General features: G+C 43.8%; 1 protein-coding gene across 1 annotated transcript; it reads left to right on the top strand.

Moving 5' to 3' along the window:
- Positions 1-25,047: 25,047 nt before the first annotated feature.
- LOC118397577 (olfactory receptor 1M1-like) lies at positions 25,048-26,543 on the top strand. The gene is made up of 2 exons (XM_035792488.2): positions 25,048-25,076; positions 25,548-26,543. Exon 2 carries the CDS (start codon positions 25,577-25,579, stop codon positions 26,519-26,521), a length of 945 nt encoding a protein of 314 aa, XP_035648381.1. The 5' UTR covers positions 25,048-25,076; positions 25,548-25,576; the 3' UTR covers positions 26,522-26,543.
- The last annotated feature ends 484 nt before the right edge of the window (positions 26,544-27,027 follow it).

Here is a 27,027-nt window from a genome sequence, read left to right as displayed (position 1 = left end):
GGCTTGCCTGCACACGCACAGTGAGAAAGCTTGTTCGGGAGGCTTGCCTGCACACGCACAGTGAGAAAGCTTGTTCGGGAGGCTTGCCTGGACACGCACAGTGAGAAAGCTTGTTCGGGAGGCTTGCCTGCACAAGCACAGTGAGAAAGCTTGTTCGGGAGGCTTGCCTGCACACGCACAGTGAGAAAGCTTGTTCGGGAGGCTTGCCTGCACACGCACAGTGAGAAAGCTTGTTCGGGAGGCTTGCCTGCACACGCACAGTGAGAAAGCTTGTTCGGGAGGCTTGCCTGCACACGCACAGTGAGAAAGCTTGTTCGGGAGGCTTGCCTGCACACGCACAGTGAGAAAGCTTGTTCGGGAGGCTTGCCTGCACACGCACAGTGAGAAAGCTTGTTCGGGAGGCTTGCCTGCACACGCACAGTGAGAAAGCTTGTTCGGGAGGCTTGCCTGCACACGCACAGTGAGAAAGCTTGTTCGGGAGGCTTGCCTGCACACGCACAGTGAGAAAGCTTGTTCGGGAGGCTTGCCTGCACACGCACAGTGAGAAAGCTTGTTCGGGAGGCTTGCCTGCACACGCACAGTGAGAAAGCTTGTTCGGGAGGCTTGCCTGCACACGCACAGTGAGAAAGCTTGTTCGGGAGGCTTGCCTGCACACGCACAGTGAGAAAGCTTGTTCGGGAGGCTTGCCTTAAAAAAAGCCTTTATTGGTAGCAACCAACACATATAAATGCCTGGAGTTACAGCATTGCCACTTGGATTGGAACCTAGTGCTATGGTCAGAGTAGATGAAAATACATCTCTTCAGCCAGGCACACCAGTGGTGGGTTTGGCCTTGAAAGAAACTTGACCGCAAGTGACTCTTCCAGCAAGACAATATCCCCAAGCAGATATAAAGATCCACAATTAAATGTTTAATTGACCACAAAAATCAACATTTTGCAATATCCTTCTGTCTCAGGACTTGAACCCCATTGAAAACCTGTATTTTGAATTGACGAGGGCAGTCCATAAGCGCAGATCGAAGGATATCAAGGAGGAATGGTCTAAGGTCCCTCCAAATGTGTTATTCAATCAAATAAAACATTATAGAAAAGGGCAAAGTGCCGTTATCCGCGCATGGGGAAGATGCACCACGTCTGCTAAATGACTTAAATGTAAATGTAAATGTATTGAAAACACGGGTGCCAATCATTGTGACACCTATATCTTTTTAAATATTTTTTTACTAACATATTTTTCTCTGAGCAATTGTATTAATATAAAATAAATATAGTTTTTCATTTTTATTGTTGCATACAATGTACAGTAGCTCAGTTCTTTGCTCATCTTTATCAAGAGTGCCAATCATTTTGGTCGTGACTATGTTTTTTAAATTATGACTTAGGCTGCTACCTTTTTAATATTGTATTCCATTGAGCTCCCCTCTCTCTCAACCTTTCAATATCTGTGAGTAGGTTTTGTCATGTGATTCATTAGAGTAGTCACCCTTTCACAGACAGTGCTGTTCCAGGGGATCATTAAGGGTCAACGCAAAAATATATTGTAATCCCAAGGCCCAGCTTGTCTAATGACATTAGTAAAGCATTTATACATTCCCTAGGAACAGAAAGGAGCAGCAGTCTTTTAAACCATCCCAGAGGGTTCCAGCATTAATAATTTATTCAATTAGGTAACAGCCCCATAGACTGTTCTGGGGTGTACTGTTCTGAGGTGTAAACAGACCAAAAGAACAAAGTGTGTGTATAAGCATTCATGATTAGCTTTCATAGCCCATTCATAACCATTATGGAAGCAACCCTAGTTGGCTACTGTAGAAAAAGGCCAACACCATGATTTGGTTACCTTATCTTTCAACATGAAAAATTACTTTTAAAAAGAGAATGCAATATATTATTTTCACTTCATAGTATACAGTATAATCTTCCGTAATTAGCACAATTCTTTATGACCCAAAATATAAACAATATTTTTTGAGAACTCTTGGGCGTGTCAACACTGGTTGAAAGTCTGTGGTGTGATTGCAATGAAGACACACACCATTAGAATAAAAACATTTTAGATAAACAAAAATGGACAACATGTAGTTGTTATCGCATGCATAGTGGAATCATAACAGCAAAACAGAAACACAGACGCGCGCACACACACACACACACACACACACACACACACACACACACACACACACACACACACACACACACACACACACACACACACACACACACACACACACACACACACACACACACACACACACACACACACACACACACACACACACACACACTAATCACACACAAGGGAACTTAGTGTATGAGAGGGACACTAATTAGACAGTAATCCTTCAAGACTTCATTTGTTGTATGTTGTTGAAAGACAGGGGTTGCCTCTGAGAATCATGTACACTTCTAACAAACGTCTGTGTCTTGCAAGAACATGAAACAACATGTCAATCTACCCTTAGACACAGTAGCAACGTAGGTTTTATATGCAGTATTTCTTCTATTTTGTTTGGATAAATCATCAGAGGAAGTTTTAAGGGAACTAGAAAATTAAGTGACTACTTTTCAAGTAGTACTGAAGGTCTATAGGTGCATGACAATCACAAAAGCACTAAACTCTTATGAAAAGTAGAGGCATAATATACCTCTCAAAGCTGTAGGTTATCCACAATGGGCTCCTTTTGTAGCTCAGTTGGTGCTTGTAACGCCAGGGTAGTGGGTTCAATTCCACCCATACATAAAATGTATGCATTCATGACTGTAAGTCGCTTTGGATAAAAGTGTCTGGTAAATTACATATATTTCATTTATTTATGTTCACATGATCAACCTAGTGTCCATGCAAAATGTATGAAATGTGACATGAGAGTACGGACTGGATTGACTGCCTGCCCACAGAGTGACTGTATTTGGTCACCCCATTTAGTCAGATGCAGAGCCATGTATTAAGACCTGGGCCAACTTTTCAATGTCACGCCCAAGTGTTGTTCTTCTAGGGGTTTTGTATATTATGTTGGCCTGATATGGTTCCCAATCAGAGATAGCTGTGTATCGCTGTCTCTGATTGGGGATCATATTTAGGTAGCCATTTCCCTTTTATGTTTGTGGGATCTTGACTATGTGTAGTTGCCTGTGAGCACTATTTTGTGTAGCTTCACGTTTCGTTTGTTATTTTTGTTGGTTTGTTCGGTGTTCATGCAATAAAAGAGAATGTACGCATACCACGCTGCACCTTGGTCCGATTATTACGACGAATGTGACATTCAAATTCTGAATATTGTTCTAATTCTAGACAAAGTGGAACTGACAGCATTTTAGCAACATGACATTTCATTCAAATCTGTTCATATACACACCCAGGAAGAATATGACTTATTATTATTATTTTTGTTGCATTTTCTGACAAGCGAGCGTTTAGATATGGTCATTTTGACCTTTTCATAAATTCATAGAATGTTTAAGAATGACGTATAGTGAGACATTTGTGAAAATTCTATTGCAATATAGAGTGGGAAAGCAGCCGTGTGTTTGGACAATTAATAGACACTGCAGTAAATAATAGTTCTTTTGTGTTTTCCATGTTTTAATGTTGGTCAGGACGTGAGCTGGGTGGGCATTCTATGTTGTGTCTCTAGTTTTTCAGTTTCTATGTACGACCTGATATGGTTCTCAATCAGAGACAGATGTTAGTCATTGTCTCTGATTGGGAACCATATTTAGGTTGCTTGTTTTGTGTTGGGGTTTGTGGGTGGTTGTTTCCTGTCTTTGTGTTCTCTGCACCAGATAGGACTGTGTTGGTTTGTGGGTGGTTGTTTCCTGTCTTTGTGTTCTCTGCACCAGATAGAACTGTGTTGGGGTTTGTGGGTGGTTGTTTCCTGTCTTTGTGTTCTCTGCACCAGATAGGACTGTGTTGGGGTTTGTGGGTGGTTGTTTCCTATCTTTGTGTTCTCTGCACCAGATAGGACTGTGTTGGGGTTTGTGGGTGGTTGTTTCCTGTCTTTGTGTTCTCTGCACCAGATAGGACTGTGTTGGGGTTTGTGGGTGGTTGTTTCCTGTCTTTGTGTTCTCTGCACCAGATAGGACTGTGTTGGGGTTTGTGGGTGGTTGTTTCCTGTCTTTGTGTTCTCTGCACCAGATAGGACTGTGTTGGGGTTTGTGGGTGGTTGTTTCCTGTCTTTGTGTTCTCTGCACCAGATAGGACTGTGTTGGGGTTTGTGGGTGGTTGTTTCCTGTCTTTGTGTTCTCTGCACCAGATAGGACTGTGTTGGGGTTTGTGGGTGGTTGTTTCCTGTCTTTGTGTTCTCTGCACCAGATAGGACTGTGTTGGGGTTTGTGGGTGGTTGTTTCCTGTCTTTGTGTTCTCTGCACCAGATAGGACTGTGTTGGGGTTTGTGGGTGGTTGTTTCCTGTCTTTGTGTTCTCTGTTACCAGATAGGACTGTGTTGGGGTTTGTGGGTGGTTGTTTCCTGTCTTTGTGTTCTCTGCACCAGATAGGACTGTGTTGGGGTTTGTGGGTGGTTGTTTCCTGTCTTTGTGTTCTCTGCACCAGATAGGACTGTGTTGGGGTTTGTGGGTGGTTGTTTCCTGTCTTTGTGTTCTCTGCACCAGATAGGACTGTGTTGGGGTTTGTGGGTGGTTGTTTCCTGTCTTTGTGTTCTCTGCACCAGATAGGACTGTGTTGGGGTTTGTGGGTGGTTGTTTCCTGTCTTTGTGTTCTCTGCACCAGATAGGACTGTGTTGGGGTTTGTGGGTGGTTGTTTCCTGTCTTTGTGTTCTCTGCACCAGATAGGACTGTGTTGGGGTTTGTGGGTGGTTGTTTCCTGTCTTTGTGTTCTCTGCACCAGATAGGACTGTGTTGGGGTTTGTGGGTGGTTGTTTCCTGTCTTTGTGTTCTCTGCACCAGATAGGACTGTGTTGGTTTGTGGGTGGTTGTTTCCTGTCTTTGTGTTCTCTGCACCAGATAGGACTGTGTTGGTTTGTGGGTGGTTGTTTCCTGTCTTTGTGTTCTCTGCACCAGATAGGACTGTGTTGGGGTTTGTGGGTGGTTGTTTCCTGTCTTTGTGTTCTCTGCACCAGATAGGACTGTGTTGGTTTGTGGGTGGTTGTTTCCTGTCTTTGTGTTCTCTGCACCAGATAGGACTGTGTTGGGGTTTGTGGGTGGTTGTTTCCTGTCTTTGTGTTCTCTGCACCAGATAGGACTGTGTTGGGGTTTGTGGGTGGTTGTTTCCTGTCTTTGTGTTCTCTGCACCAGATAGGACTGTTTTGGGTTTTGCCACAGTTGTTATTTTGTGCAGTGTTCAAGTTATCGTCTTATTAAACATGTTGAACACGAACTACGCTGCATTTTGGTCCTCTCCTTCGACGGAAGAAAACCGTTACGTCTGTCCTTTCCAGGGCCGGAGTGTTTACAGGCAGTTGCAACTGTTCAAAGGCTGGGTCATTAATAATGGTTGGAATGGAGTCAATGGAAAGGTATCAAACACATACAGTGTTTATGGGTCCATTGACTCCATTCCATTCACTCCATTCCATTCACTCCATTCCATTCACTCCATTCCATTCACTCCATTCCAGCCATTATCATGAGCTGTCGTCCCCTCAGCAGCCTCCACTGATTTCTGCAAATATGTAAATACCATGGGAGTCCTCTTACATTAGGAAACTTCATAATTCTACTGATCAAATAACCAAGAAAAGGTAGACTCTCTCCCCCTCAGTTACCTATGCACATCAACAACATCAAGATCAACAACTAATGCTAGCCAGAGCAAGATGCGCTAACATCTAACCAGGGAACATTAAATAAACCCTCTCAAACGTTTTTCAGCTCATTGGCCGTCAAAATTGCACTGATGAATGATGGGGAATAGTAGCCTGCTCGTCCTTCTGCAGCTTGCCTGCCAACGCCTGCTTGTCCAACCCACGTTTTGACGACTGAATCGGAACTTGCCTGCCTGCCCACCCATTTTCTCCATGACAAGTACATTTGATTGACATAAGAGAGCACGAGCCATATTGATAAACACAACCAATTCGCTGGCCAGACAGAATATTTGTTTTTACAAAAAAACACAACTGTGACCCAAACTGGCCATTGTTTAATAAAACAAATATTGCATTTTATAATGTCCACTTATTATTAGTATATAGCATTTTAACATACTGAAACAAAATAGCTAAATAATTTGTTCAGCCTTTGCTGCTATGCTTGCAGATGTGCGTAATATGCTGTGACCCTAATCAATACGTTTTTAACTCCAAATATCAAAAACGTAGCTGTAGGTTGTAACATTTAAACTTAAAATATGTTTTTCATTTAATTAAATAATCCTTATGGGTTAACACGCTATTCGTGGGTTGCAAATTTCGTCACAATATTGTTTTTAAGGTTTGTTTTGGACTGATGCCAGATTTAGCATTCTACTGAATAATTTGTCTATGAACGCTGATTAAGATTTCATCAGAAGTGCATTAGAGTGGATTGGATCTGCATCTGACTTTAGATGCTTTAGATCTGCATCTGACTTTATTATTATTTTTTATTTTTTAAACATTTTTAAATGTTATGAACACAACAAATACAAAAACAGAAACATACAAACAATAGTACATACACCTAACAGACAGTGTCATTACATGGCAAGATATATTTTCATTTTTTAAATTTGATAATAATATTTCAATTCTATCTTAAATAATGTGAAGAGGATTTGTTCTCTGTTCACTTCATTGTATGGATAAAGAATCTTACATGAAAAATAAACCATTTAACTATGAAATATAAATCAGGGTCCATATCATTTGGATCAAAATAAAGCATAATATCAGAGTCTCTCAGATTAACATTAATAGTAGTTTATTTTAAAATAAAATCTTCTAACTCCAGAATCTTCAGACATCAGAACAGTCCCAAAATAAATGGTCAAGAGTTTCTGGGTCACAACCACAAAATACACATGTTATCAATAGCTATTTTAAATCTGTGTATAATAAAGGTCTTTACAGGGTAGATTCTATGAATGAGTTTGTATGATACTACTTTCACCTTATTAGATACAATATTTGCCAGACAACAACAAGACTTTGTTCCAGTTCACTTGTAATAGCTATTGACTTGCCTAGTTAAATAAAGGTTAAACAATTATAGGGCTGCATTCCAGTACATTTTAGCAGAGGGAATAGTAACATCTTGACATAGTTTTCTTATATACATGTTATTACATTTATAGTTTAAAATGTAAATTCCTTCTTGTTGTATTGAGGCTGCAATATCCTCAACAATTGCGCTTGGAATATTGTTATATTCTCCTAAAAGAAAAGCAACATTAGGGACAGCTCTAACAACAATTTTATACTCCTCAGGAGTGAATGTAACATTGTGTGTTCTTATGAATTCTCAAGAGTCATTATTCAATAATTGTTTAACCGAGATAATGTTGTCTAACCAGTTCTGGAAAAACAAAGACTTTTTTTGTATTTTTTGTCTTTATTATTCCAGATTGTATACCTATGTGGGGAAAAAAATTATATATTATATATATATTAGAGCTTTTAATATCCAGAGCATTCGACCCTCCCTCACCTTGGGTGCTACATATTACTGCTTCTCTTAAATAATGAGCTTTATTCCGCCATATGAAGTGAAATAATTTAGTATCATTTTAGTTACTGACAGGAACATCTAAGGCAAGGGAGGTATAAACTCATCTGGACCTTCAGATTGATAAAAGTAAACGTCCAGATAAAGAAAGTGTTACGAGTAAATGTAACAAGACAGGAACAGCGTCAGCACACGGGTAACAAGACAGGAACAGCGTCAGCACACGGGTAACAAGACAGGAACAGCGTCAGCACACGGGTAACAAGACAGGAACAGCGTCAGCACACGGGTAACAAGACAGGCACAGCGTCAGCACACGGGTAACAAGACAGGAACAGCGTCAGCACACGGGTAACAAGACAGGCACAGCGTCAGCACACGGGTAACAAGACAGGAACAGCGTCAGCACACGGGTAACAAGACAGGAACAGCGTCAGCACACGGGTAACAAGACAGGAACAGCGTCAGCACACGGGTAACAAGACAGGAACAGCGTCAGCACACGGGTAACAAGACAGGAACAGCGTCAGCACACGGGTAACAAGACAGGCACAGCGTCAGCACACGGGTAACAAGACAGGAACAGCGTCAGCACACGGGTAACAAGACAGGAACAGCGTCAGCACACGGGTAACAAGACAGGAACAGCGTCAGCACACGGGTAACAAGACAGGCACAGCGTCAGCACACGGGTAACAAGACAGGAAAAGGAACAGCGTCAGCACACGGTTAACAAGACAGGAACAGCGGGTAACAGCACACGGGTAACAAGAAGACAGGCACAGCGTCAGCACACGGGTAACAAGACAGGAACAGCGTCAGCACACGGGTAACAAGACAGGCACAGCGTCAGCACACGGGTAACAAGACAGGAACAGCGTCAGCACACGGGTAACAAGACAGGAACAGCGTCAGCACACGGGTAACAAGACAGGCACAGCGTCAGCACACGGGTAACAAGACAGGAACAGCGTCAGCACACGGGTAACAAGACAGGAACAGCGTCAGCACACGGGTAACAAGACAGGCACAGCGTCAGCACACGGGTAACAAGACAGGAACAGCGTCAGCACACGGGTAACAAGACAGGAACAGCGTCAGCACACGGGTAACAAGACAGGAACAGCGTCAGCACACGGGTAACAAGACAGGAACAGCGTCAGCACACGGGTAACAAGACAGGAACAGCGTCAGCAAACGGGTAACAAGACAGGAACAGCGTCAGCAAACGGGTAACAACGACATTAGAACATTAATGCAGCAGTGGAGAACAGAGAAGGGGAACTGACTAATATAGGGGAGGTAATAAACAGGTGATTGAGTCCAGGTGAGTCCAATAATACCCTGATGCACGTGATGGGGAAAGGTTGGGGAGCCTGTTGGGGTGCCTTTGTGCGCAGGGAGGGAGAGCGGGAGCATGTGTGACAGACTTAAATAGTTGGGAGTTCCTCCAATTGTCTTGTATAATATCCTGGCGTCCATCTTGCAATTATCATCTTCCAACAGTCTACTATTGAGTTTCCAATATTTCCGATTTGGTTAATTAACTTCAGATCCATTGATATTTATAGATAAATACATAACTTTATGATCAGTAAGAATTGATGGTTCAATGGATACCTTTACAACAGTATTATCTAATAAATTAGAAATCAACCAATTAGAAATCACCCATCAATTCTTGACTGTCTGGACATGTCCTTGTTACTCCAAGTGAAGTCCCTTTTATCAGGATATTTAGATCTCCAAATATTGACTAATCCAAGACATAGGTTATTAAACTCAGGATTAACAATGCTGGATCTGTTAGGAGGGGGATATCTGTCAATCATCACATTAGATACAGAATTAAAATCTCCACCTAAGATAATTTTGACATCCTGAAATACACTTATAACTCTATTAATCTCTTCAAATTGTTGAAATAATATCCTGTTGCTTTGTTGTTGGATGCATATATATTCCCTAATAAAAAACATTTCACAGTTGAAATTCAGTGTTGAAATGAACCAACCTCCAGAGTGGTGAATCTTACTGCTGATGACCTTTCCGTTAAATATACCTCTTAAAACTGTTACACTTGCAGAGTGGTTGTTGCCATATGATAACCAGATAGCCTTACCCCACTGATTTTTCCAAAAAGCTAGATCGGAAAAACAAGCATGAGTCTCTTGTAGAAAGTAAAAGTCTGCATTCAACCATTTGCAATACAGGAAAATAACCTTATGTTTGAGTAAACTACAAATACCCCTGACATGAATTGAACAAAGAGATAAAGACATGGAGTTCAACCAACCTTGTTATGCTAATATAAGCTTTCCCTAAGGATATGAAACTCAAAAGGATTTCCATCCCATTATTAACCTCTCCAACAAAAAACTAAGATATCCTGGTCATAAAGTTACCAAAGTATTCTTCCTCACAAAAGGGGAGACATTGAGTAGACTTTACAATAAGCAGTTATTCACCCATAGTTAGTGTTTCGTTGACCAGTTCTCAGGTCAACCTTTTCTCACTCAAGTGTTTGTGTAATATTTTTACAGAGAAAGGCTGCTTTACACCTGGCAATTAGGCTGTTTTCGGGCCTGACCAGTTCTGTCCGAGTTCGACTCTCAAATGTTCTGATTTGGCTGCATTTCTTTCCCATCGATGGACACTCTTGCACTGACAACAAAATTATGTTTTCCCTGCCTTTCGAGCTGCAGCCACCATCGGCCACAGTTTCTCTCATGTCACTTTGAGCTCAGATCCCCAGTGAACCTAAATGTCTGCTTGATGAAGAACTCGCAGAGAAGATCCTGAGTAGATCTGTTGGTGAACCGGATGATGGTTGTCCTCGGTCTCATGTCTTGATCCTTGAGTCTTCCCAAACTTTTAATAATGTATTTCACCTTTATTTAACCAGGTAGGCCAGTTGAGACCACCTTTATTTAACCAGGTAGGCTAGTTGAGAACACCTTTATTTAACCAGGTAGGCCAGTTGAGAACACCTTTATTTAACCAGGTAGGCCAGTTGAGAACAAGTTATCATTTACAACTCTGACCTGGCCAAGATAAAGCAAAGTAGTGCGACAAAAACAACAACACCGAGTTACACATAAATAACAATATAGAAAAATCTATGTACAGTGTGTGCAAATGTAGAAGAGTAGAGAGGTAGGCAATAAATAGGCCATAGAGGCGAAATAATTGCAAATTAGCATAAACACTGGAATGATAGATGTGCAGATGATGATGTGCAAGTAGAGACAGAGCAACAACAAAACAATAACAATATGGGGATGAGTTAGTTGGGTGGGCTATTTAGAGATGGGCTGTGTACAGGTGCAATGATCGGTAAGCTGCTCTGATAGATGATGCTTAAAGTTAGTGAGGGAGATGTAAGTCTCCAGCTTCAGTGATTTTTGCAATTCGTTCCAGTCCTTTGCAGCAGATAACTGGAAGGGAATGCGGCCAAAGGAGTTGTTGGCTTTGGGGAGGACCAGTGAAATATACCTGCTGGAGCGAGTGCAATGGGTGGGTGTTGCTATGGTGACCAGTGAGCTGAGATAAGGTGGGGCTTTACCTAGCGAAGACTTATAGATGACCTGGAGCCAGTGGGTACAGGTCGCAGTGGTGGGTAGTATATGGGGCTTTGGTGACAAAACGGATGGCACTGTGATAGACTACTAGTTGGTGAACCACGCGAGGCAGACATTTGAGAAGCCAAGGATATTGAGTCTGCCGATAAGAATGCAATGATTGACAGAGTCGAAAGCCTGAAGACGGCTGCACAATACTGTCTTTTATTGGTGGCAGTTATGATATCGTTTAGGACCTTGAGCGTGGCTGAGGTGCACCCATGACCAGCTCGGAAACCAGATAGAATAGTGGAGAACTGGTGGGATTCGAAATGGTCAGTGATCTGTTTGTTAACTTGGCTTTCAAAGATTTTCGAAAGGCAGGGCAGGATGGATGTAGATCTATAACAGTTTGGGTCTAGAGTGTCTCCCCCTTTGAAAAGGGGGATGACCCCGGCAGCATTCTAATATATGGGGGTACCCGAAGGACGATACGAAAGAGAGGTTGAACAGGCTAGTAATAGGGGTTGCAACAATTTCGGCGGATCATTTTAGAAAGAGAGGGTCCAGATTGTCTTGCCCAGCTGATTTGTAGCGATCCAGATTTTGCAGCTCTTTCAGATCATCAGCTGTCTGGATTTGGGTGAAGGAGAAGCAGGGTGATGCTCAGGCAAGTTGGTGCTGAGCTGTTGGCCAGGTTAGGGGTAGCCAGTTGGAAAGCATGGCCAGCCGTAGAAAAATGCTTCTTGAAATTATTGATTAGTGTAGATTTATCGTGGTGACAGTGTTTCCTCGCCTCAGTGCAGTGGGCAGAGGTGCTCTTATTCTCCATGGACTTTACAGTGTCCCAAAACTTTTTGGAATTAGTGCTACAGGGTGTACATTTATATTTGAAAAAGCTAACAAATGTCTGTTTGAAAAAGCTAGGCTTACCTAACTGACTTAGTATATTGGTTTCTGACTTCCCTGAAAACTGGCATATCGCGGGGGCTATTCGATGCTAATGCAGAACTGCACATTATGTTTTTGTGCTGGTCAAGGCCAGTCAAGTCCGGGGTGAACCAACGGCTATATCTGATCTTAGTTCTACATTTTTTGAAAGGGGCATGCTTATTTAAGATGGTGAGGAAAGCACTTTTAATGAAAGAGCAAACAGGCATACTATACGGACGGGATGAGGTCAATATCCTTCCAGGATGCCCGGGCCAGGTCGATTAGAAACACCTGCTCGCTGAAGTGTTTAAGGGAGCGATTGACAGTAATGAGGGGTGGTCGTTTGGCCTGGGACCCATTACGCACGCAGGCAATGAGGCAGTGATCACTGAGATTCTGGTTGAAGACATCAGAGGTGTATTTAGAGGGCAAGTTGGTCAGGATGATATCTAATGATGAACGATGTCCACATTTTCCTGAAGTTTGGCCTTTGATTTGGAAATGACAGCTCCACAGATGTCAACAACGCTGCATTTTATGTCCTCACCGGCCTGCTCTGCAATTCTACGGAGCCTCAGTTTCCACCTGCCATGCTATATCTCCACCCCATTCACCTTTTGCTCAAGTGCAGCCACATTCTGTTCATTTCTCTGGCAGATATTTTCCACTTTCTTCATGTCACTTTTAAGTTTTCACTTCTCCAAAGATAAAGATAACAGATTTTTTCGTGGCCTCAATTTTCATCGTATTCTCCCTAACCATGTCCTCCAACCCATTTGCCCTTTCATCTATCTTTGCTGTCAAAAGCATTACAATATTGTTTTGCATCTTATGACGTGACATACAGGGGGGCAAAAAAGTATTTAGTCAGCCACCAATTATGCAAGTTCTCCCATAGGTACACTTCAACTATGACAGACAAAATGAGGAAAAAAAATCCAGAAAATCACATTGTAGGATTTTTTAATGAATTTATTTGCAAATTATGGTGGAAAATAAGTATTTGGTCACCTACAAACAAGCAAGATTTCTGGCTCTCACAGACCTGTAACTTCTTCTTTGAGAGGCTCCTCTATCCTCCACTCGTTACCTGTATTAATGGCACCTGTTTGAACTTGTTATCAGTATAAAAGACACCTGTCCACAACCTCAAACAGTCGCACTCCAAACTCCACTATGGCCAAGACCAAAGAGCTGTCAAAGGACACCAGAAACAAAATTATAGACCTGCACCAGGCTGGGAAGACTGAATCTGCAATAGGTAAGCAGCTTGGTTTGAAGAAATAAACTGTGGGAGCAATTATTAGGAAATGGAAGACATACAAGACCACCGATAATCTCCCTTGATCTGGAGCTCCATGCAACATCTCACCTCGTGGGGTCAAAATGATCACAAGAACGGTGAGCAAAAATCCCAGAACCACACAGGGGGACCTAGTGAATGACCTGCAGAGAGCTGGGAACAAAGTAACAAAGCCTACCGTCAGTAACACACTACGCCGCCAGGGACTCAAATCCTGCAGTGCCAGTAATGTCCCCCTGCTTAAGCCAGTACATGTCCAGACCCGTTTGAAGTTTGCTAGAGAGCATTTGGATGATCCAGAAGAAGATTGGAAGAATGTCATATGGTCAGATGAAACCAAAATATAACTTTTTGGTAAAAACTAAACTCGTCGTGTTTGGAGGACAAAGAATGCTGAGTTGCATCCAAAGAACACCATACCTACTGTGAAGCATGGGGGTGGAAACATCATGCTTTGGGGCTGTTTTTCAGCAAAGGGACCAGAACGAATGATCCGTGTAAAGGAAAGAATGAATGGGGCCATGTATCGTGAGATTTTGAGTGAAAACCTCCTTCCATCAGCAAGGGCATTGAAATGAAACGTGGCTGGGTCTTTCAGCATGACAATGATCCCAAACACACCGCCCGAGCAACGAAGGAGTGGCTTCGTAAGAAACATTTCAAGGTCCTGGAGTGGCCTAGCCAGTCTCCAGATCTCAACCCCATAGAAAATCTTTGGAGGGAGTTGAAAGTCTGTGTTGCCCAGCAACGGCCCCAAAACATCACTGCTCTAGAGGAGATCTGCAGGGAGGAATGGGCCAAAATACCAGCAACAGTGTGTGAAAACCTTGTGAAGACTTACAGAAAACTTTTGACCTCTGTCATTGCCAACAAAGGGTATATAAAAAAGTATTGAGAAACTTTTGTTATTGACCAAGTACTTATTTTCCACCATAATTTGCAAATAAATTCATAAAACATCCTACAATGTGATTTTCTTGATTTTTTTTCTCATTTTGTCTGACATAGTTGAAGTGTACCTATGATGAAAATTACAGGCCTCTCTCATCTTTTTAAGTGGGAGAACTTGCACAATTGGTGGCTGACTAAATACCATTTTTTGCCCCACTGTACCCTCTTGGCGTCTCATCTTTTTTCCCTATGGCTTGACTGGAGTGCTGCGGACTGCAAGTTGTGAGCATTGTAGTCCGTGCTCACCACATTTTCATCACCCATAGTAGTATTTCCCCCCCCAATTCTGAAGAGGAGTACCCAAAACCATACCATACCATCTGTTGCTGTTAATTGTTCACATGACAATTTCTCCACTTCCTTTCTTTTGGTTGTGGAAGTTTCCATGTAGACAAGCTAGTTTTTGAGCTAGCTAGCTGATCCGGCTGTCTAGTATTGTCGCAAACTTAGTTTTAGAGGTGAATAACTTGCAGAAAGTAATCAGCTACTTTGGTAAACAAACTAAACCATATTCATACGGGGTTTTATGACCTTAGAAATGACCAAATGGTCATATTTGGGTAAGGTATTCCAATACAATAACTCCAATAATTCCCCCAAAAATGTCTCTGCACTGACCGCTATCTTGCGTGCCCTCTAGATGCAGTGTAGATGCAGCCACTGGATTTGAGCTATCTAACGTTAGCATTGCTAGCTATTTTTTACAAACTTTGCAAGCTAATGACAACATTGCCTTCTGTCTAAAATAAATTTGACGACATGATAATGCTGGAAAAGTTGTTTCCTCCTAAATATTTGACTACTTCAGCAATGTCATCGTATGTCGAGGCACAATAGTTGTAACGAGTTTCCTCCTCTTCTTCCGAAGAGGAGAGGCGAAACGGATCAGAGGACCAATACGCGGCGTGGTAATTTTCCATGGTACTTTTTAATGCTATAAGGTACACATGAACAAACTAACAAAACAAGAAATGTGAAAACTCAAATTACAGTCCTATCTGGTGCACACACAGAGACAGGAAACAATCACCCACAAACACACAGTGAAACCCAGGCCACCTAAGTATGATTCTCAATCAGAGACAACTAATGACACCTGCCTCTGATTGAGAACCATACTAGGCCGAAACATCGAAATAACCAAAACATAGAAAAACAAACATAGACTACCCACCCAACTCACGCCCTGACCATACTAACTAAACACAAAACACAGAAAATAAAGGTCAGAACGTGACAGTACCCCCTAAAGGTGCGGACTCCGGCCGCAAAACCTTGACCTATAGGGGAGGGTCTGGGTGGGCGTCTGTCCGCGGTGGCGGTTCTGGCGCGGACGCGGACCCCACTTCACGATTGTCTTTGTCCGCCTTATTAACAGAACCACATCCTCCATCTCCACTATCTTACTTCCCACCAGGAACATGATGCCGAACGGGACGTACCACATGATCCAGGACACCAGCACCATGGTGGCTTCATTGAAAGCGTTGAAGAAGCGTATGAGCTCCTCCCCCTCTTCTCCCAGCTTCCTCAGTGCCACACCGAACACCATGGCAAAGAGAACCAGGCCCAAGATGTTCATACCATCTGGTTCTGTGCCCACAGGAACCATGGCAACCCCTCTCAATGACCCCACTGGACAGAGGGGCAGCTCGGGACAGAGGGGCAGAAGCTCTGGACAGAGGGGCAGGGGCTCTGGCGCCTCTGGGCTGAGGGGCTCTGGCGCCTCTGGGCTGAGGGGCTCTGGCGCCTCTGGGCTGAGGGGCTCCGGCAGCGGCGCCGGACAGGCTGGAGGCTCCGGCAGTGGCGCCGGACAGGCGGGACGCTCCGGCAGCGGCGCCGGACAGGCGGGACGCTCCGGCAGCGGCGCCGGACAGGCGGGAGGCTCCGGCAGCGGCGCCGGACAGGCGGGACGCTGGACAGGCGGGGCGCTCCGGCAGCGGCGCCGGACAGGCGGGACGCTCCGGCAGCGGCGCCAGACCGGCGGGACGCTCCGCTGGCGCCGGATGGGCGGGACGCTCCGGCAGCGGCGCCGGACAGGCGGGAGCACCTGCAGAGAGGAGACAGAGAGACAGCCTGGTGCGTGGAGCTGCTACAGGAGGCAGCGGCGCCGGACAGGCGGGACGCTCCAGCAGCGGCGCCGGACAGGCGGGAGGCTCCGGCAGCGGCGCCGGACAGGCGGGAGGCTCCGGCAGTGGCGCCGGACAGGCGGGAGGCTCCGGCAGCGGCGCCGGACAGGCGGGAGGCTCCGGACAGGCGGGAGGCTCCGGCAGCGGCGCCCGGACAGGCGGGAGGCTCTGCAGTGGCGCCGGACAGGCGGAACGCTCCGGCAGCGGCGCCGGACAGGCGGGAGCACCTGCAGGGAGAGACTGAGAGACAGCCTGGTGCGTGGGGCTGCCACAGGAACTACCAGGCTGGGGAGACTTTCAGGAGGCTTGGTGTTAGGAGGAGCCTGAAAGACCGGGCTGTGGGGAGCACTGGAGCTCTGGTGCGCAACCTGGCACCACTTCCCCAGGCTGGACAACTACTCGAGCCCGGACCCTCCAGAGTGCAGGCACAGGTTGAACCGGGCTGTGGGTAAGCACGGGAGATCTAGTGCTTACTACACGCACCTCTCCCCTAGGCTCCACTCCCACAGTTGCCCGGTACGAGCGGAGCGCAGGCAGAGGACGCACTGCACCCTCCCAGCGCCCCGGAGACACAGCACGCAGAGCCGGCGCAGGATAACCTGGACCAAGACTGCGTACCGGCGACCAGACCCGCTGAGCAGGCACCATACGCCCTGGCTCAATGCCCACACTCGCATGGCACTCTCGGGGGCTGCCCTATAGCGCACCGGGCTATGGACACGCACTGGCGACACCGTGCGCTCAACCGCATAACACGGTGCCTGACCAGTAATGCGCTGCTTATCATAAGCACGAGGAGTGAGCTCAGGTCTGCTACCTGGCTTAGTACCACACTCGTGTGCCCCCCAAAAAAAAAAAATTTGGGGCTGCCTCTCGTACCTGTCGCACTGCCGTGCTGGCTCCTCATATTGCTGCCGCTCAGCTTTCGCTGCCTCCAGCTCTGCTTTGGGGCTGCGATTTTCCCAGCCCGTGCCCAGGGTCCCTCTCCGTTCAGTATCTGCTCCCATGTCCAGGAGTCCTGTGATGGTGGCCTCTGTTGCTGATGCTGCTGCTGCTGTCGCCGCTGTCCTTTACCACGCCGCTTGGTCCGATTGTGGTGGGTGATTCTGTATTCTACTAAATCTTACTACAGTCATCATACTTACACTGCAGACTCCTCTCAGTCATACACAATGTACTGAGTAGGTTTGCGTTAATGATGACCAGCGATTATGACACGGCCAGTATAGCATCCAAATGTTTAATAGCTAATAAAGACTTCTAACACAGATCTGCTAGTTTGACTCATCCAGGAATAAACAGTAGGAACAACACCGTGTATGGTGTCCATATTAAGACAGCCTCAATCTCGGCAGGACTTTGGCTCTCCTAATATGGACACCGTAACCATGAACTGAGCCCGTGTAAAATAGACATCAACAGTCAATAAATAAAAAAAGTACACATGTATTTTTTTCCGGTTTAAGCTAATTGATTTACATATGTAACATGTTTGTATTGTGTGTTAATGAAACAGACAGTATGCAGGCTCCCATCACATTCCTGAAGCTGCTTGGCATTTTGTAGAAGAGGAACTTAACAAAACACACCACATCACAGAGCAGAGGCCTACAGCCTGTCTAGCAATCTGTTGAAATTATTATTCAATTTATGTCCTTGGAGAATCATTTAGCTCATCCTCTATTCGTACAGTGATATTTTGGGAGTCAAAGGCCCTCATTCTGACAACATGCTATTTGCCCAAAAGAACGAGTGAACTCTCACCATCCATTACCACCCATCCCTTTCTGTAACGAGTTTTTTCCTCCTCTTCTTCCGAAGAGGAGAGGCGAAACGGATCAGAGGACCAATACGCGGCGTGGTAATTTTCCATGGTACTTTTTTAATGCTATAAGGTACACATGAACAAACTAACAAAACAAGAAATGTGAAAACTCAAATTACAGTCCTATCTGGTGCACACACAGAGACAGGAAACAATCACCCACAAACACACAGTGAAACCCAGGCCACCTAAGTATGATTCTCAATCAGAGACAACTAATGACACCTGCCTCTGATTGAGAACCATACTAGGCCGAAACATCGAAATAACCAAAACATAGAAAAACAAACATAGACTACCCACCCAACTCACGCCCTGACCATACTAACTAAACACAAAACACAGAAAATAAAGGTCAGAACGTGACAATAGTGTAATTTAGACTACACAGTAGTTAGCCTCCATCCAGAATGACTGGGTTTCTCACTGCTTTAGGGCACTGCTATGGCGCCGCCAATAGAGGGCGGCTTGAGAACATTCATAACAATGGCATGACGCGACTGAGTGACAGAGCTGCAACCTATGAATAGTTTGATTGTATTGACATTCCCAGCCTTAGTTAAAGTGGTCTGTTTTTGTTTAAAATATTAAGTAATTGAAACTGAAACGCTGCAACCCGAATGGGTGGTGGCAGCAAACAATATACTAGGCCAGCTGTGATTTACAACCTGATTGTAATATTTCTTGGACTACCAAGACATTTTATTGGTAAATTATATTAATCATGCATTGAACTGCATCCATATATTCTGCCAACAGTGCCTTACTGTATGCCATTGTAGAACCTATTTTTAAAACCTCTTATAAAGTTGGTTTTGAAATCTGCAAAGTCGTTAAAACACTGTTAGTTCCACCGTAAGATATATAGCATTGTTTAAATATTCCTCATGTAATGTTAATGGGGCGCTAACATGGCTGCCATAGAATTTAGAAGTGTCAAATAAATTCATCATAATGTTCATTCTAGACAAAGGTATGGGCAACTTTGTTATGGGTGGGGGCCCAAATAAATCAGAACTCATCATGAGGGGCCGCAGTGGGTCTAAGTACCCACAAAAGACAGTACAGTATGTATGCAGTCAGAGCCTGACCTAGCTTTTTGGGGGACCTAAGCGAAAATTGAATCATTTCTCTAAAACTATCTGGCTATGTAACAAACACAGTGCAGACAATCTCCAAATGTATTGTTTTCCACAATATCTTATCACAGTACTGGCTGACCATGGTTGGTATTGTAAGTAAGCATTTCACGGTAAGGTCTACACCTGTTTTATTCGGAGCATGTGACAAATAACAATTGATTTAATTTGACCCATACAACTAGAACGAATGGAGAAGGCTTGGAAGCTCTAACCCTGGTAATTTGACTGGTCATTTCAAGGGTACATTCACAATGGTTGCCTGGTATTGTGATTTGCCAATAATTTCCATGGTATTTTAGAATGTTCTATCAACTGAAGCTGGATTTCCAAAGTAATGTAGAATGTTCCTTTAATTCATGCTAACTGATGTGGCTCAAGCAATGGAATGTCTTTTTTGTAATATCAATTGATTTGACTCAACAAATCATAGAACAGATTGTATGGGTTGACCAACTCCCTTACCAAAATGGCATACCTTTTATACCACCATACAAAGGGTCATGTCCATTCTAGTATTCCAATTCCTAATTCTATGGCAGAGACCCTTCTCTCTTCGACAGGGACAAGGAGACGGACCTTCCAAAGCTATGTTTTTCACTCAATTGCATTTTGAAATGTAATACAATCAGAGTGCATTATCTCTCAAGTATGTGGGAGGAAAGGAGAGGAGAGTGGCTCGCTCATCACAGCAGCAGCCCCCAGCGAGGGTACAGGCACAGGGCAGACATGTTCATTACAGGAATTATGAAGAAAATGCACTTCAATGTTTGACCAAATCATGGTTTTAGCCTCCAAAATATAGAAAGTTATGAGGGAGAATGTGCTCTTCCTACATTTATAGTCACCCTTTCCATTTTTAACACTCCATGATCTTTACTGTCTAACTGATGACAGTCTGAGCAGCTCTCTTTGCTGATGTCGCGTTTGACTTTGAATATGAGTTTGCGTGAGCTCATTTCACCTAATCAGAAAACTGGGCCGGCCCATCTTGGTAGTCCGGTTCCGACTGAAATTTGGATGTACAAAGCGTTCTGTGAAGGTCACAGGGTCGGGGTCCGGTGCCTTATCATGCCAGAAAGACCCATCTGCCTGATCTCTGCTACCACTCTGTCAGCTGACTTGAAGTGTCATGTTTCAAACCTCATATTTTGCATAGGGAGTGACATGTCACATTCTCTGGGTTATCCAGACAAAAGAAATGTGTTTTCTCTACCTCTGATCAATAGAGCACAGTCTGGGGGAGGGCATATGAAAGGGGTGGCAAGCAATTTCAGCAATCGTGGTCTCATCTTTCTGTGATATTCTCAGACGGAAGTTAATTTGGTAGATTTGAAACACGACAGCTTTCTCTCGGTCACTTTGTGCATAAAGATGAGGTTGTAACGAGTCTGAAGTCATTCAAACGACTGTTTGGCAGAAAAATATCTGTCGTCAGTTATATGGAATGAGGCAAAGTTTGTACTGTCACTAAATATGATCATATTTGTTTTAGTCATAAGAAAGGTGAAATTTTATAGTAAGTCATTTATCATTTTATTGTTACTATATTTAGAAACATGGCAACCACCCCTTAACTAGACCATAACTGTGAATAGGGAGAAAAAAACATCTCTGCCTCAATGGCCCAACTCCCTAAATGTATGGCTCTGGTCAAATGTAACATCAAATCAAATGGTATTTGTCACATGCGCCGAATACAACATTACATTGAAATGTTTGCTTACAAGCCCTTAACCAACAATACAGTTAAGAGAAATACCAAACAAAATAAATAAAAGTAACAAGTTATTAAAGAGCAGCAATAAAATAACAATAGCGAGGCTATATACAGGGGATACCTGTTACAGAGTCAATGTGCGAGGGGCTCTTGGACCTAGACTTGGTGCTCCGGTACCGCTTCCTAGTAGAGGTAGTAGAGAGAACAATCTATGACTAGGGTGGCTGGAGTCTTTGACAATTTTTAGGGACTTCCTCTGACACCGCCTGGCATAGAGGTTCTGGATGGCAGGAAGCTTGGCCCCAGAGACATACTGGGCCGTACGCACTACCCTCTGTAGTGCTTTTCGGTCGGAGGCCGAGCAGTTGCCATACCAGTGTCATGACTGTCCTGATCAGGTCAGGTTACAGGAGACCACAACCCTACAGATTATCTCTCAACCCCAACAGAGGTGGAGAGATCTAGGGTCTGAAGATGTGGGGTTTTTATGACCCCTCACGCCCCTGGTAAATCTCAGGCCACAGACAAAATCCTTTGTCCTGTTACTATGGAGAACCAGCCTCAGAACATTAAACATGAAATAAAGGGACTTGGGAACTGTCACACCCTGGCCTTAGTATTTTGTGTGTTCTTTATTACTGTGGTTAGGCCAGGGTGTGACATGGGTGATTTTGTGTTTGTCTTGTCTAGGGATTTTGTAGATTGATGGGGTTGTGTTCAGTGTAGTATTCTAGATACGTCTATGGTTGCCTAGAGTGGTTCTCAATCAGAGGCAGGTGTTTATCATTGTCTCTGATTGGGAACCATATTTAGGCAGCCATATTCTTTTGGTATTTTGTGGGTGATTGTTTCCTGTCTCTGTGTTTTGCACCAGTTAGGACTGTTTCGGCTTTTCCATGTTTTCTTGTTTTGTATATGTATATTGTTCACGTTATCATCTTTATTAAAGATGTTCAACCATAACCACGCTGCATTTTGGTCCTCCTCTCCTTCCCGGGAAGAAAACCGTAACAGAATCACCCACCACAACAGGACCAAGCGGTGTGGTGACAGGCAGCGGTAGCAGGAGCTGCGCAAAGAGGAATGGACATGGGAGGATGAATTTGACGGTAAAGGACCCTGGGCACAGCCAGGAGAATATCGCCGCCCCAAAGAAGAGCTGGAGGCAGCGAATGCAGAGAGGCGCTGGTATGAGGAGGCAGTACGGCGGCGCGGATGGAAGCCCGAGAGTCAGCCCCCAAAATGTATTAGGGGGGGGGGGCATATTTAGGCACCCATATTCTTTGGGTATTTTGTGGGTGATTTTGTTTCCTGTCTCTGTGTTTTGCACCAGTTAGGGACTGTTTCTTGATTTCCACATTTTCCTGTTTTGTATATGTATATTGTTCACGTCATTATATTTTATTAAAGATGTTCAACCATAACTACGCTGCATTTTGGTCCTCTCCTTCCCAGGAAGAAAACCGTAACAGGAACAATGTTTTCCGTTAGCCACAATGGTGGTCATGATGATAGACGGAATATGAAAATGTATGTCATTTTTGTTTTGTTATTAAAGGTTAATAGATATTGTAACGTGAAGTTTTCCTAGTATGTTTGATGTTTATACATTGTACACTGTGTGGAAAATGTCCAAATCAAAGGGAATGTTTTGGTAAAGATGAAATGTTAAGTTAGATGTCTAAAATTGGGTCAGAGTAAAATCTAGACCTTGCCTCATTAACTTGATACACCCAGAGAACTGCCCTATAAGGCGGTTACGCCCACTTCTGACCCAAGTGTATAAAACCTGTGAGTATAGAATTTACAGAGAAGACTACGTGACCCAAGTTGCAGGCACGGTCTAAAAAGTCAACAAACTCAAAACGCAACGCAAGTTTGAAGACAAAGAAATCCTTTTCTACCCAAGCTACGGATGAGTAGCTGTGTCTAAGCGGGTGAATTCAAGCCGGACCCCCTTTGCGTCCAATCCCAGCGACTCGTGGTATCTAAAAGGTTTCATTCCTATCCTGTGAGCTCTGAGCTACAGAGCTGTCTGTCCTCAGAAGACCCCTTCCATAGCAAGGGTGAGGGAACAGACTCCTAAGCCAAAAGGACACCGACATCGGGAGGACGATCGGAGAGGTGCGCAGGAGAAATGCGTCATTGAGCAGCTGAACGGTCCCCTAAACGGTCCACGCAGAGAATCCTCGGAGATCATCCCCACGTAATTACATCATTATATTCTGACCCATAAGAGCGGGCAGTATGGGGCAAGGCTAGGGTTAGAATAGCATAGCTGACAAATTCACCCAAATGTATATTTCTCTCGTGTACTTTTATCTCTCGTTGAAATCCCCATTTTGGGTAACGCGCCATAGTGTGTTGGCCCGTTATACTAAGTTCTAATCAATAGCCTATAATGTGTTTTGTCTAAGTATCTTTTATCATTTGAACTTTTTAGTAAATAAATATTCGACTAAGATTGGTGTGGTCAAACTCATTGGTGAGACCCGGGTCCGTGCAGATTCACGGGCTATACGACGTTCAGAACGAGATTGGTAGAGGCAACTGGTTAATTAGCAGCTGTTGTAAAATCGATATTCTGATATTCTTTGAGTTAATTTGGGAAAAATAAACTCAATAAAAACTAGTTTTCCCATGGTGCCCCAGGTTAATGAGTTAATAATTGCTTGATTCAGTTAATCACGCGATTAGAAACTTGTAATCATTCGATGAGCATCATTAACTAATACAATGTCACGACACCAGGCAGTGATGCAACCCAGGATGTTCTCGATGGTGCAGGATCTGAGGACCGATGCCAAATCTTTTCGTTCTCCTGAGGGGGAATAGGTTTTGTTGTGCCCTCTTCACGACTGTCTTGGTGTGCTTGGACCATGTTTGTTTGTTGGTGACGTGGACACCAAGGAACTTGAAGCTCTCAACCTGCTCCACTACAGCCCTGTCCATGAGAATGGGGGTGTGCTCCTTCCTCCTTTCACTGTCGTCCACAATCATCTCATTTGTCTTGATCACGTTGAGGGAGATGTTGTTTTCCTGGCATCACAGTCAGGTCTTTGACCTCCTCCCTATTGGCTGTCTCGTCGTTGCCTGTGATCAGGCCTACCACTGTTGTGTCATCGGCAAACTTGATGATTGAGTTGGAGACGTGCCTGGCCGTGCAATCATGAGTGAACAGGGAATACAGGAGGGGATTGAGCATGCAGCCCTGAGTGGCCCCTGTGTTGAGGATCAGTGTGGTGGATGTGTTGTTACCTACTCTTACCACCTGGGGGGCGGCTCGTCAGGAAGTTCAGGATCCAGTTGCAGAAGGAGGTGTTTAGTCCCAGGGTCATTAACTTATTGATGAGCTTTGAGGGCACTATGAATCACATTCTCACATAGGTGTTCCTTTTGTCCATGTGTAAAAGGGCAGTATGGAGTGCAATAGAGATAGCATCATCTGTGGATCTGTTGGGGTGGTATGCAAGTTGGACTGGGTCTAGGGTTTCTGGGATAATGGTGTTGATGTAAGCCATGACCAACCTTTCAAAGCACTTTATGGCTACAGCCGTGTGTGCTACGGGTCGGTAGTCATTTAGGCAGGTTTGGCCAGTCCAACTAGCATGTGTAAAACCTTTAGTAACATCATATTCCAATCATTCAGAAAAGTTTGGTTCAGCAAAACCTGAAAGCCTAGTATTTTCCTTTTTCATTAGGGACATATCCATCCATGTCCCTGCTTTGGACGCAAGGGACATGATTATTATGTAGATATATTATAATCTCAGTTTGATATCAAGGATATGGTTGGTTGTTGGGTCTCTACCCAGGAGGTTCTTAGGTGAACCAACCATGTATAAATATCCCATGCCATCATAGAGAGGATAGCCATTGGATCTCCAGGTGAGCTCATCCAAAGGAAGGATGTAGGTGTCTTAGATGTTCAGATGTAGAACTGCATCATTTCACTGTGTGGTATCATGTATCATCTCACTGTGTGGCTATACATGCAGTATCCTGATAGCATCAGGATTGTTGATATGAAAACATTCAATGAGTAGTATATTACAACAGGATCATGATACTTTATGTAAAAATCATGATTCTGTTTGAAGAGATTATCACAATTCAATATAATCAATCATAGCATTATTTTTAGTTTGCTGTGCATTGCTTTCTCATTGTTTTGAGTATATTTAATTCATGACCACTTTTTTTCTGATTTGAAAGTTAAGAAACATAAGAGAATGAAAATTGAGAATGTGCTTAAAGCTTTTGGTGCTTAAATGTTGTAATTTTGATTTAGAGCAGATATTCAGTAAAGCAGCGGTCATAATGGTGTAAGAAGTGCATGTTCATAAGTCTGGTTGAATGACACCTATTTTTTTCCCTTGTAGCTGTTTGGACCTTCGAGGGACAGTGGAATATGTCCTTGGGAAATGTCTCTGGCAAAATAATACATCAATTTGTCATCGGTGGTTTTGACACACTTGACAGACCTCTGACAGTGGGGATTGTAATTCTGTGTATCTATCTCCTAGTCATGCTTTCTAATTTGGCAAATATATGTTTTATCCTTCATGATAAGCGTTTGCACAAGCCAATGTATCTTCTGATTTGCAACCTTGCTGTAGTTGATATGCTGTACAGCTCCAGTGCCTGTCCAACTATGATTGGTGTGCTGGTAGCTGGTGATAAAGCCATAGCTTATGTGTCATGTTTCATTCAGATGTTTGTTTTCCACCTGGGTGGCGTAATGGAGATGTTTGCTATCTCTGTCATGGCTTTTGATCGTTTGATTGCAATCTCTAATCCCCTGAGGTATCAAAGTATCCTCACCAATGTTCGTACTCTGGTTCTGACCGGTGCTCTGTGGTTGGTTGCCTGTGCTTTTGTGGCTGTTATGCCTGCCACTGTGTTATCTCTCCCTTACTGCCACTCAACCCTCAAATACACCTTCTGTGATTATGCTGCGTTAGTGAGAGCCACTTGTGTCAATCCTAGCTACTATTTTAATATGATAACCATTATCACCTTCTTTCTCCTGTTTGGCACTTTCTGTTCTATTTGCCTGTCCTACATATGGATCATATTTGCTATGGTTAAAATGTCCTCCAAGAACGACAAGAAGAAGATGTACAGTACTTGCTTCAGTCACTTGATAGTGGTAGTGTGTTATTACGTTCCTTTATTTGTACGTATAGTCTTGACCAGGCTAGGTGTGGTGCTGACCTTGGAAGAGCGTCATGGCTTGATGATCGGGGCTATTCTCGGGCCCTCTCTTGTAAATCCTTTTGTATACTGTTTTAGAACCAAGGAGATCAAAAGCAAAATGTTGAAGATGTTTAACAAAGTTGCGCCCACTGAATAAAATAAAAAAACGTTTTAATGAAGTCATCTCCTTGTTGTGTAGCCTACTGTGTGAGTGAATGTGTAAAAGCATGTCTGTTACCGTGCTCTATAGAAGCATGCTGGCCTGTTTTAATTTCACCTTTATTATGTTCTCTATTGGCAATAGAGGTATAGGTATCAGGTATAAATCAATACAAATCAGGTGTCAAATCCCCTGCTAATATATTACAATGTAAGAAAAATATACATATTTTATATAGATAGGATGTGTTAGAGAAACAATACACAAAGTATTCCTACAAATCTGTGCTCTAGAACAATAAGGACACTGTGCTCTAAAAACAATAAGAACACAACAAAAAGGAGACCTATGACCCAAAGCCACTATTTCACCAACATTATCAGTAGTGGGAGAATAACAATGCATTTTAACTCCACATGAAAAGTAGGAACATGTATCCTCTGGACTGGAACAGTATCAGCCCCTTCATTTGCTTTCATGTTTGAATCAGCCTTCTGTCATGT

This window comes from Oncorhynchus keta, chromosome 18, assembly GCF_023373465.1.
Source record: "Oncorhynchus keta strain PuntledgeMale-10-30-2019 chromosome 18, Oket_V2, whole genome shotgun sequence".
NCBI lineage: Eukaryota > Metazoa > Chordata > Actinopteri > Salmoniformes > Salmonidae > Oncorhynchus > Oncorhynchus keta.
The sequence above is the reverse complement of the archived record's forward strand: the minus strand, read 5'-3'. Positions and strand labels throughout refer to the sequence as shown.